The following is a 12345-nucleotide window of genomic DNA, read 5'->3' as shown; positions in this document are numbered from 1 at the left end:
GGATTGGAATTGAATTTGCAAACTAGGAGAAAATGTGCACTCCTTTAGTAAATTTTGGTTTAACCCAGTGGGATTTTACAGTATGCCAAGAGTTAATGGGCTTCCTGCCTTTGGCCAGCGATAACTTCCACCTTCGATTACACTCTCTTCATGTTGTTATTTTTAATTATTTTTTCATTTTTTAAGACTTCATTTTTATGTAATCTCTACACTCAACGTGGGGCTCAAACACTCAACTCCCGAATCACAGGCTCTACCGTGACAGGTTTCATACATTTAATTAACCCCTTGTGACCTGATGTTTCCTGACAATGTTTGTTAAAATTGGATTCTTGTTTTATAGATATTTCTCTCGTTTTACTGAGCTTTTTACCACCATCACTTTTTTTTAAGTTTATTTATCTATTGTGAGAGCGAGAGAGCACAAGTGCATGAAAGACAGAGGGAGAGAGAAAATCCTAAGCAGGCTCCATACTGTCAGTGTGGAGCCCAAAGCAGGGCTGGAACTCATGGACCATGAGATCATGACCTCAGCTGAAGTTAGACACTCAACCAACTGAGCCACCCAGACACCCCTGCCACTGCCACTTTTACTTCAAGTACATTTGAATGGACATTTTACATTTCACTCACTACTATTTAAGACATGGTTTTGTGTGTGTCCATTTAATGGAAAGAGTGCTGAACCCTGAGCCCTGGGCAAGGCCCCAGTTCTGTCCCCACCTGCCATATGCATTTGGGCAGTTGGCTTCACCTCTGACTCAGAGTTCCCTGCCCTGAAACCCAAGGTTAGCTGAGGGATTCTAAGTCCTCTGCAGCCCAAATTCTAAATATCCTTGCCACATAGGCTCTGTGGATACATGTATCTCTTTCTCACTCAGTTCCATGTATTGTCTGTGGTGCATCTGTGTAAATCTCCTTCCCTAACCATTCTGCTTCCATTTCTTCATAAATTTAATTTCCTGATAGAAAACTACTTAGGAGAAAGCAACCAAATAACTCTGCACAGGCATTTACTATATTGTTATCTTCACCACGTACACAGGGAAACTTGACTGGAATCCTCAGCTCACACTTCAGTTTCAAAAATGTGAGTTATCGGGGTGCCTGGGTGGCTCAGTCAGTTGAGTGTCTGACTTTGGCTCAGGTCATGATCTCAGTATTCGTGAGTTCAAGCCCCACATCAGGCTTGCTGCTGTCAGTGCAGAGCCCGCTTCGGATCCTCTGTCCCCCCTCATCTCTCTGCCCTTCCCCCCCACCTTGCATTGTGTCTCTTAAAAATAAATAAATATTTTTAAAAATTTTAATGTGAGCTGCGTGCTCAAGGCCACTTAACATGTAACACACTCATTTCATTCATTCATTTGCCAAATGTTTGTTGAATGTGTCTGATGTGCCAGGTACTGTTCTCAGCACAACAAATACCAGTGAGCAAACGAGACAAAAATTCTTGTCCTTGTGAAGCTTACATTCTATAATGCCACCTTCTAATGTAGCATTTCTGAAAACCACATCCATCCATTTATTTAATAGTTCTATTTCTCCCAAAGCATTATGCATGAAAATTTTAAGGAAATCACTCATCATCAGAAAAAGTCCAGTTCTGTGGTGCCTGGATACCTCAGTCAGCTGAGTGTCTGCTTCTTGGTTTCAGCTCAGGTCATGATCCCAGGGTCGTGGGATCAAGCCCAGCATTGGGCTCTGTGCTGAGCATGGAACCTGCTTGGGATTCTCCCTCTCTCTCTCTCTCACCCTCTGCCCCCCCCCCCCCCCCCCCGCCGCTCACATGTGCACTCTCTCAAAAGAAAATAAACGTTAAAAAAAAAAAAAAAGGAAAGGAAAAGTCCAAGGGTATATTATTATACTCAAGGATAAATATGGTTCATGTAAACCTAATAATAAGTCCACAGTTTCTGAAGAACTATTTTGGATAGTGAAGTTTCTACACAAAGAGCCAGGCTTTCTCTCACTTCACATTATTTTTAAGCAACCCTCCCCTCCCCAAAGTCACAGAAATAATATTCTGTGACTGAGGTGAGAGCACATATTTAACCAGGTGAAAAGTATTCTGGAAATAATCTAATCTACCCCCTCTGAATTTTAGAGAGTATATTTCAAGCGTCCTTTTATTCTTACAGAAATGAGATTGGGTAGCACTGATGATATATAAGGAGTTAGCGTTTTTTAATGAAAATACATCACGTTCAAAATTAAAACCAATTGAATTAAATACAAAACATGAAGCTATAGTAAAGTGGAAGAAAACAGTTTTAAATACTCATAAATTTCTGGGGAAATAATTCTAAATTGAGAAGTAATAGAAGAAATTATCAAGAAAGCTATGTCTAGTTAGAAATTTTAAATTTCTGGGGCACCTGGGTGGCTCCGTTGGTTAAGTGTCTGACTCTTCATTTCGGCTCAGGTCATGGTCTCACGGTTTGTGCATTTGAGCCCCTTATCAGGCTCTGCGCTGACAGTGTGGAGCCTGCTTTGGGTTCTTTCTCTCCCTCTCCCTCTGCCCCTCCCCTGCTCGCTCGCGCTCTCGCTCTCTCTCTCTCAAAATAAATAAACATTAAAAAAATGTTTTTAACTTCTGAACTCTATATAAAAATGGCTACCGCATAACCATTTTTAAAAGTGATCTACAAAGATATCCATGATAACCTTGTTAAGAGGAAAGAACACTTTTGTACGATTATGTAGAGCATGATTTCATTTTTCCATATACACACACATATATATACACAGATATATTTGTATCTGATAATCCTAGAAAAAAAAGTCATAGAAGATATACTACCTTCTGTGACCCAATTAAAGGCATCTATCAAAATCCTATAGTGAAAATCAAACTTCATTTGAATCTTCAGAATTCCCCATTAAAGTCAGAAATAAAGAAAAAATTCCTTCTATCATTGCCTTTGTTCCATAATGCTTTAAGGGTTGTAACCCAGCCAATGACAAGAAAAATCATTGGGAAATATAAAACTGGAAAAGGAAGAGACGAGAATGAGAGAGGGGTAGTGAATGCAGTGGTGGGTAATACAGAGGGGACTTCGACTCGACTGTAAGATTATAGTCCTAAAAAAAAAAAAAAGGAAAGAAAGAAAGAAACCAAAATGTTAAACCCTGACAAAGCTGTTTGACATATGTATATTTGCGTGTTATATTTTCTTTGTTGCTATGTTTGAAATAGATCATTCTAAAAATAACCTGGAAGGATAAACCGTGGTTATCTGTCCAAGAAGGACTGAAACTTGGCAACGGGGTTCAGAGACCAGAGAGAGACATTTTCTTGAATCCTTTCCAAGCTTTTGGATGTTAAAATTCAAATGAATGTCATTATTTAAAACATTTAATACATTCTTTTATTTTTTTAATCTTTTTAAACACTTTATTTATTTTTGAGAGACGGAGACAGGGCGTGAGTGGAGCGGGGGAGGTGCAGAAAGAGAGGGAGACATAGAATCCGAAGCAGGCTCCAGGCTCCGAGCTGTCAGCACAGAGCTCGATGTGAGACTCGAACCCACAAACTGTGAGATCATGACCTGAGCTGAAGTCGGACATTCAACCAACTGAACCACCCAGGCGCCTCTAACACATTCTTTTGAAGGGGCTTGGTTACAATGGAGATGAGTGGTTGGCCAGGGAGTGAGGACGGGGTTTGACTGTAATTGGGCACTAGAGATATTTGGGGAGTGATGGAAATATTCTAGAACTGAGGCGAAATGATGGTTGCACACATCTGTAAACCTACCAAATACCGTTAAATCGTGCACGTGAAACAGGTGAATTTTGTGTTTGTGGATTTAACCTCAATGACTTAAAAAAGGTTGAAGGGAACAAAGGGGCATTCACCTAAGTTCATATGATTTGGTCCAGGAATTCCGTTTTTGGCAAACTACCCTCAAAACATGCACACAAATTTTAAGAAAGAAAAGAGACTCAGATATTCTATGGAAATTTTTTTAAATTTTTGTAGAGAAATAGGGGCACCCAGCTGGCTCAGTCGGTGGAGGTGTGACTCTTGATCTTGGGGTTGTGAGTTTGAGCCCCATGTTGGGTGTAGAGGTTACTTAAAAATAAAATCGTAAAAAAAATTTTTTGTAGAGAAATACATTTATGGAAAAACCAAACTAATACAGAAACAGATTAAATGCTAGAGCATTGGCCTGGGCAGGGTCACACGTCACCTGTCACTCAGCAGAGGAACGACTCTTGGACCCAGTTCCCTTGATAAGAAGCCATTTCTGTTCCCAAAGTGCTCCCAGACCACCAGGGCACAAAGAGCATGTCTACAATCTATGCTCATGCAGTGTTGACCAAAACATTGTGGAAAAGAGCATTCGTACCATATTGGGGCAATGGTTTAAGGTCTGCTGTTGCTTTTTCAGACTTTCGGAAACATGGAGTGTTTATGCATTTGTAATACAATATAGCAATATATAAATATCAGTATAGTGGATTAGTGTCCTGTGCTTGCCTCAAGGGTCCCCATTCTGCCTCACAAACAAATCACCAAAGACCCACTGACAGTTTATCTTTTCTCTTGACTTGCCTGGGCTTCCATATCGTTCTAGGCAACTGTAAATGCTTTTCATCACTGGAAGATAAATGGAGAAATCACCAAAACATTACTGCTGACACATTTTTGAAATATAGATCTATGTATTGTTACTGTTTTAGTTTATTTATGGCAAATCCCATGCTTACCTGACCTTGAACTACCTCTGCATTTTTTTTTTTTTTTTTTTTTTTTTTTTTTTTTGGCACTGGGGCTCATTGCTAACTCGGTGTCCGGTTTCTATGGAGAGAGGGAGAAAACAGAGAAGTGTGGTGACCTGGCTAGACTCCCCCTGAGGAATTCTTTACATCACCTGCACCATCAACAGGAGCTGCTCCTTGGGTTTGCAATCCAGCCTTTTCTTCAGGGTGAAACAGCAGATGTCTTTATCACTTCCAATTACCATTACAAGAAGGAAAATTATAGAGTTGTAATATGGTCATTGGGGAACAGGCTGCCCCTATAGAGATTGGTAGGGGGGATGTCTCAAAACTGTTAAAACAAGAAATTTGAAACTGAGCAATATTTTTATAGCACTTAGATATTTGCAAACAATACAAAGAACCGCCCCCCCCCCACTTGTGGGTATGATCCTGTTTATCTACCCAGTGAATGACCTCAACCAAGTCCCCGGTTTTGGCTCCTGGAATTAATACATTTCAAAATAACCTAGACACTCAATGTCTTATTCAGGCTTCACATTCAGCCAGTGAGATTTTTATCCGGCAAAAGACTTACGGGAAAAGAATTGTAGTGTTTCTTATTTATTCTTATTTAGGTTCAAGAGAAACCTACTCGATTACAGAATAGTGTATTTACTCTTAAGTGGCAATATTAGTATTTGTTTTAACCTAAGATTGATAGATTTGTCAGAATGAAAATTGTAAGCAAATAAAAGCAAATGTTCCTTGTTGCTTTTATCATGAAATCAAATATATGTTGCAAATCCACTCAAGGGGGGTGAGACTTTTTCTGAACACTTAGCTGCCGTTTTCACATTAATCCCTTCATTTTGTCTCAGGAAAGAGACCCTGCGGCTTGAGAATCCCTTTGTGTGGTCCTTTCATTCTGTCCCCAAATGACACCCACCAGTTCAGCCTGGACACAGTGCCATTAAGCAGCCTCACTAGCCCTGACCCAGCTCTTCCTAAAGCTCCGGGAAGCCCATGCACCATGCTTATTCGAAGACATTCTAATTTTTATTTCTCTACGTTGGTCCCAGGATTGTTCTCTTGTTTATTTCAGGTCATGGGGAAAGTGCCAACGATTTCCATTAATAAGACGGAAGGTTGCCACATCTACCTCAGTGAAGATGCACTGGACTGTGAGATCGTGAGTGCCAAATCATCTGAAATGAATGTCCTGATTCCTCAGGATGGTGATTATGTAAGTACCTTTTAAAAGCCGGTAAAGAATTTTTCTTGAGCATTTTTTATTAGCATTCTTTTTTTCTTCATTTTTTTAATGTTTATTTATTTTGAGAGAGAATGTCAAGCAGGCTCTGCACCATCAGCACATGGCCTGATGCGAGGCTTGAACTCACAGACTGTGGTGAGATCGTGACCTGTGCTGAAATCAAGAATTGGATGCTTAACTGACTGAGCCACCCAGGCGCCCCATCGTTATTAACATTCTTAAAGATTGATTAATCAGCTCCCAACCTGTGAACTTCGTTTGTAGAATAATTCACAGGCAGAAGAGGAATTCGGAGAGTTGCCTTCCACAGTTCTTCTCCCCTGTTAGTTTCCTGACTGGGCTCATTCCTGGATTTGTGATTCTCTAGGAAGTTCACTGATAATTACCTTAACGGGCTAGCTTTTCTCAAATGGTACCCCATACATCTGAGTTCATGGTATTGAGGACTGACTGGTTTCCTTTGCTGGGGTGGAGGCAAACAGAAAGGAAGGAGAAATGCCTTGGGGAAAAAATGGGAAGGAGGTCGACAATAAGTAGACCTATTTCTCCTGTAGGTATACTTACAACAGGGGTTCTCAAACTCAGTGTAAGGATCAGCTGAGAAGCTTGACGAAAATGTCAGCTCCCAAAGTCTGCACCTGCAGGTTGGATTCAGGGGGCTTTGGGCGGGGTCTGGGGATTTGCACTTTAACAGGCATCCCGGGTGATTCTGATGCCATCAGCCCATCCAGCCCCTCTGAGAAACACAGCCTAATTGATTCTGCAACTATTTCTTCTCTATGCCTCCTCTCCCCAACAAAGCAACCCTTAAAAGAAGCACGCAGATGCTCTCACACATCGAAAAGGAAGTCTAAATGAATACTTTTTTCTGCATCATTCAGTGTGGTGAGCTTGCTGGTTGATGCAACTTGGAAGCAAGTTATTGCTTCCTTCTAGTTGTTGCTTCTTGGAAGAGTACAGATTAACCCAGAGGCGATTCCCTCTGATTCTAACTGTGCAGGAAGGCGGGGGGGGGGGGGGGCGGGGAAAGGACAGGGAAGCAGGGAAGGATGGGAGAAAAAGGAACTTCGAAGGCACTGCATCAGCCTGTGGTTCAGACACCAGCCAACTGTCTACACAGTCAGTATTCAGGTTGATCTCCTTAGGCAGACGACATCCATGCTCACACGTTCTCTTTGTCCACCTGTCTTGAGTACTACCCAGCCTCATGCTAAGTAGCACAGCCTAGAATCCATTCTGTCAGGCTGAGAAACAGACGTCCGCCAGCACTGGGCCATGCCTCCCAGCTCGGTATTTGGCCGGTATAACCCTGAGCTGGGGAAGAGTCTTCTCACATTCTCCATCTCCACACTGCTGAGGAGCTAAAACTAATACAAAGCAGCTTCGGATAAGAGAGCTGAAACTTAGGGTGGTCCCTGGCCTTTGAAGCTGTGTAGGCAGAAGGCTCAGTCTGCACGGGAACTGGATCTTCTAAGAAAAACAGTGGGTCTGGACCACCTTGCCGGAGTGATTGAGCTAGCATCCCTGGGCGTGGTCCCCGGATCTGCATTTGTTAAAGCTTCTCTGGTGATTCCAACATGGAGCCAAGCTTGAGATCCACTGACCTAAAGCATGAGTAGGGGTCAAAACCTGAGCTTCCAGGCTGAAAAAGGAGTCTTCCCTTTATAGGTAGATTATCTTATGCCCTCATTCCAGCTTCTCTTCTTCTTTTTTTTTTTAATTTTTTTTAACATTTATTTATTTTTGAGACAGAGAGAGAGAGCATGAACAGGGGAGGGTCAGAGAAAGAGGGAGACACAGAATCTGAAACAGGCTCCAGGCTCTGAGCTGTCAGCACAGAGCCCGACGCGGGGCTCGAACCCACGGACCGCGAGATCATGACCTGAGCCGAAGTCAGACGCTTAACCGACTGAGCCACCCAGGCGCCCCATCCAGCTTCTCTCCTTACATTTTCTAGTTGGAGGTGGAAGGAAGCAATACACGGGTCCAGCCGTGGGCATAGCAGTCTGGGGGTGGATGGTGGGGATGACTCATCCTGAAGGAAATCAGTCGCCCAGAGAAGAATGTCATCACATTACTGTCACTTCACTCCCAAAAAAGATGTGAAGCAGCTGAATCATGGTTACTAGCAAAGAAGCACCTCCACTCCGGGGTACTCCCCACCTGACCTGTTCTTGAGAGCAACCACCAAGCCTCCTTGTCTACTCATCGGGAAGAGACCCAGATGGGATACTGACCACACACACACACACACACACACACACACACACACACACACGCGCGTGCACTAGGTTATGAAGACTTCGGCTTCTTTGCTTCATCTTAAGGCTTTCCACTACAGATTTCACTCAGGGAGAATTCATCGCTCCTTAGAGAAAAGGCCTTCCCTAAAATTAAAAAATTTTAATTTTTGTTTGTGAGTTCAAGCCCCGCATTGGGCTCTGTGCCATCAGCGTGGAGCCCACTTCGGATCCTCTGTCTCCCTTGATCTCTGACCCTCCCCCACTTGTGCTCTCTCTCTCCCCCCCCCAAAATAAAATAAAGAAGAAGAAGAATTTTAAAAAAGGGCTTTCCCTTTAAAATAAATATAGCTTGTTCCAAAAGAAGCAGTTGCATCCCACAGCTGAAAAGATACGACTTGCGTGTATATTTCACTGAAACATTGCATCTCCTTGATGGGTGAGTGCAGACACCAGCTTGTCCGATACTTGGGGTTTCAGCAGTGCTGTGTGTTCAGGAAGTCCAGGGAGACCATGGAAGCCAGCATCAAGAGTACTGCTTCTCACCTTCCTTTTCGATCATCTTCTTTTTTTGAACGTTTATTTGTTGTTGAGAGAGTGAGAGCGAGCAGAGGAGGGTCAGAGAGAGAGACAGGGAGACACAGCATCCGAAGCAGGCTCCAGGCTCCGAGCTGTCAGCACAGAGCCCGACGCGGGGCTCAAAGTCACGAACCAGGAGATCATGACCTGGGCTGAAGTGAAGTGGGACACGGGAAAGAGTGAGCCACCCAGGTGCCCTGGATCCTCTCCTGAAATGACCGCAGAGTCACTTTCTGGGGAAAAGAGAGATTCCAAACTACATTTGTTTTGGCTCTCCTGCATACCCCTCCATCCCCCACACATCTCTCTCTCTCTCTCTCTCTCTCTCTCTCTCTCTCTCTCGGGCATATATTTCCCAGTGGGAAGAGATGGTGGCAGGATGCAGAGTAAGAAATTTATAACCCGAAGCACATTTTCCTATTTCATCAAAGGGTACACCAATAACACCGGGATAAAACCTTTCTACTCAGCGTGACTGGACATCAGCAGCCTCAGTGTCCCCTCGGAACTTTCTGGAAATACAGATGACCATTCTCTTCCCCAGATCTCCTGAATCAGAATCTGCATTTTTAAGTTTATTTTCGAGAGGGGGTGGGGAGGGGCAGAGAGAGAGGGAGGGAGAGCGGGAGAGGGGTGGAGACAGAGGAATAGAGAGAGAATCCCAAGCAGGCTCCGAGCTGCCAACAGGAGCCCAAGACAGGGCTCAAATTCATGAACTGTGATATCATGACCTTAGCTGAAACCAAGACCAGTGTTTAACGGACTGAGCCCCTCAGGGGCCCCAGAATCTGGGTTTGAACAGGACCCCCAGCTGATCCTGTGCAGGTTCGAGTTTGGTGGAGAGGCTGTCCACCGCTGGCTGCTCTGCTCACAGCAATAGCATCTTAAGCCAGTTGCTTGACCTCCCAGACCTGTTTCCCATGGATGGCGTCTCAGTAACACCTCACTCACAGAGCTATCAATTGACTGAGTCCTTGTATATCTAGTACTTAGAAGAATGCCTCATTCTTAGGGGGTTCTAGGTTTCCCCCACACACACACCCTTTTTTTTCAAATTTATTTCTTTTGAGAGAGAGAGAGAGAGAGAGAGAGAGAGCATGAGCAGGGGAGGGGCAGAGAGAGAGAGGGGGGGACAGAGGATCCGAAGTAGGCTCTGCACTGTCAGCACAGAGCCCGATGCAGGGCTCGAACTCACGAACTGTGAGATCATGACCTGAGCCAAAGTCAGACTCTTAACCAACTGAGCCCCCCAGGCACCCCAGGAGGATCCAGCTTTAATCATGATGCCCGCACAGTCACAGAACTGACACATAACTATCCGGGTCTCCACATGACACACAGGACCTCTCCACAACACACGCTTGGGTCCCCTAAAATATCTTTGTCCATCACGTGACGCTATTCAGGCTCCCATCTGTTTGCAGAAGAAAGCCCGGGTTCAAGTAACTTTGTTCTTCATTCTTCCAGAGAGAATTTCCTGTTCCAGAACAGTTCAAGACAGCCTGGGATGGATCCAAGTTGGTCACGGAACCTGCAGAAATTATGGGCTAACCTCCAGAGAGACTGAGCCCCCTGACCTGAACCCATCAAAAAAAGAAACAAGCAAAACAAAAAAAAAAAACAAAAAAACAAGCAGCATTGAAGACCTAGAAGTCGCAGGAACACCTACTGCTTTAGTTTTGGCTTCCAGCAGTTCTGTGTTCTAGAAACAGCATCATTTCTGGCATGCCTTCGTGGGCATTTTGAAGTATTTACCATTTCTTCATGATTTGCCTTTGTGTGTAATTTGAGTTCCACATGATGACTAGTGAGCATTACACATTTTAAGGGGGAGGGGAGAATTCTGTCCCCCTAATATCATGAACACAGTAGCTGATAGGTAAAAATACTGCATGATTCAATTTGACACTTCGGTTTAATTGCTAGTTGGAAAATAAAACCTTTGAGAATCTAAGATGTACATTTTTACCCTTGAGACAGTTTCAGTGTGATGCAGTAGTAATATGCTCTGAAAAGTTTTGACCTTTGTTCCCTCGTTTTTACCAAATGTTCACCTTTGTCAGCGTGGATACATTGTCAGCATGATACATATTTCAAGGCACTTTTTTTTTTTTTACAAAACGTAAGAAAATTCCATCCTAAAGACCATTATCCAGTTTCTTGGTCCTTAGAAGACTTGTATTCTTTACAGTTACTAAAACTTAAAGCCAGAAGTCATTTCTAATTTTTCTTAAAATATTCCTCTGCCATTGTCAAATGGGAAACTTTTACTTTTCTGCAGAAAGTTTTTTTTTTTTATGCCAAACGATTGGTGGGAGGAGGCAGACAGATTACCTCACAATTTTGCTCAAAGATCAAGCTCATAAATTTTTTTGTTTCCCAGTGTTGAACCTGTTGAATGAATAATCAGATGCCTTGTAAAGTATGTCATTAATGTTTTGTTATAGACTTCCTTTTTCGCTTTCCAGACTTCTAACCAGTCTCAAAACGATGAGAGTTAAAAAGCCATAGATGTAACACTTCTTCCAAAACCTAAGAAATTGTTTGTTGGCTTGACTTGCTGCTCCTATTTTGTAGTATTGATAGAACATGCTTTTCCAGTACAAGAGAAACTAGCATATTCCTTTGTATCCTTCCAGTACACAGCGCTGAACAATCCACAACTTGTTGGATCAGTGTAGTGAATTCTAGTATAATGCTTGCAGACCCAATACAAGCATATATATATTGTGCCTCCTACAGCCTTTGGGATACGTCGTTTCCGTTTTTTAAATATCTTCTATACCCATATAGTATTCAAATTACTAATGCTCATGTACCAAGGTTTTGCTATAAAAGTTTTGTTCATATGAATTACGTGGCTTTAGTAAATATCTTTTTTTTCAACTGTAAACTTATTCTAAAATAAAGTAAAATTCTAATTGTTTAAATCCTGTGATGAATTCTGGGTGTTAAAATTGTTATTTTCCACTTTGATTTGCCCCCTTGCTCGTATGTCAGATATGTCAGATTCAGGAAAGACGGCTGAGCCCTTCTGGTTGAATTGGGGAATGTATCCAACATGCCATCAGCTTCCCTGAAGAATGGCTTCTTCAACGTACCAGATAAAGCCATTTGCAGTTGGAATGACTGTCAGTCAGAAAAGTCTAGAATCCAGCTCCATAATTCAAGTCCTCTTCACTAGGAAAATCCCCCTCATAGACCTTCATTAATGTAAATATCCCAGAAAATGAATTTACTTTTTAGTAGGATGCAATAATACATATACTATATATTTTAATGTATAATATAAGGAAAAATAACTTACAATAAATTTGTAAATAAACTTCTGGAGGAAAAATTTTAAGTGGGAAGAAAAGACTCTAAAAAGGACATGCTACATATCCATTAAATAGTAACAATTTACATCACTCATCATCAGAGAAATACAAATCAAAAACCACAATGAGATACCACCTGACACCTGTCAGAATGGCTCACATGAACAACTCAGGCAACAACAGATGTTGGCGAGGATGCGGAGAAAGAGGATCTCTTTTGCAGTGT

The 12345-nt window shown here is 42.5% G+C and overlaps 1 protein-coding gene across 2 annotated transcripts in view; it reads left to right on the top strand.

Moving 5' to 3' along the window:
• The window catches only part of CAP2 (cyclase associated actin cytoskeleton regulatory protein 2), a 130811-nt gene extending 119082 nt beyond the window's left edge, over positions 1-11729 (top strand). For both annotated transcript variants that reach the window (XM_040460571.1, XM_040460570.1), the window contains 2 exons: positions 5810-5950; positions 10267-11729. In XM_040460571.1, coding sequence (XP_040316505.1) covers positions 5810-5950; positions 10267-10350 — 225 coding nt within the window. In that variant the 3' untranslated portion in view covers positions 10351-11729. The remainder of the gene's footprint in view (positions 1-5809; positions 5951-10266) is intronic.
• The last annotated feature ends 616 nt before the right edge of the window (positions 11730-12345 follow it).

Source organism: Herpailurus yagouaroundi, unplaced genomic scaffold, assembly GCF_014898765.1.
Source record: "Herpailurus yagouaroundi ecotype Mexico unplaced genomic scaffold, PumYag 250, whole genome shotgun sequence".
Lineage (NCBI taxonomy): Eukaryota > Metazoa > Chordata > Mammalia > Carnivora > Felidae > Herpailurus > Herpailurus yagouaroundi.
The sequence above is the reverse complement of the archived record's forward strand: the minus strand, read 5'-3'. Positions and strand labels throughout refer to the sequence as shown.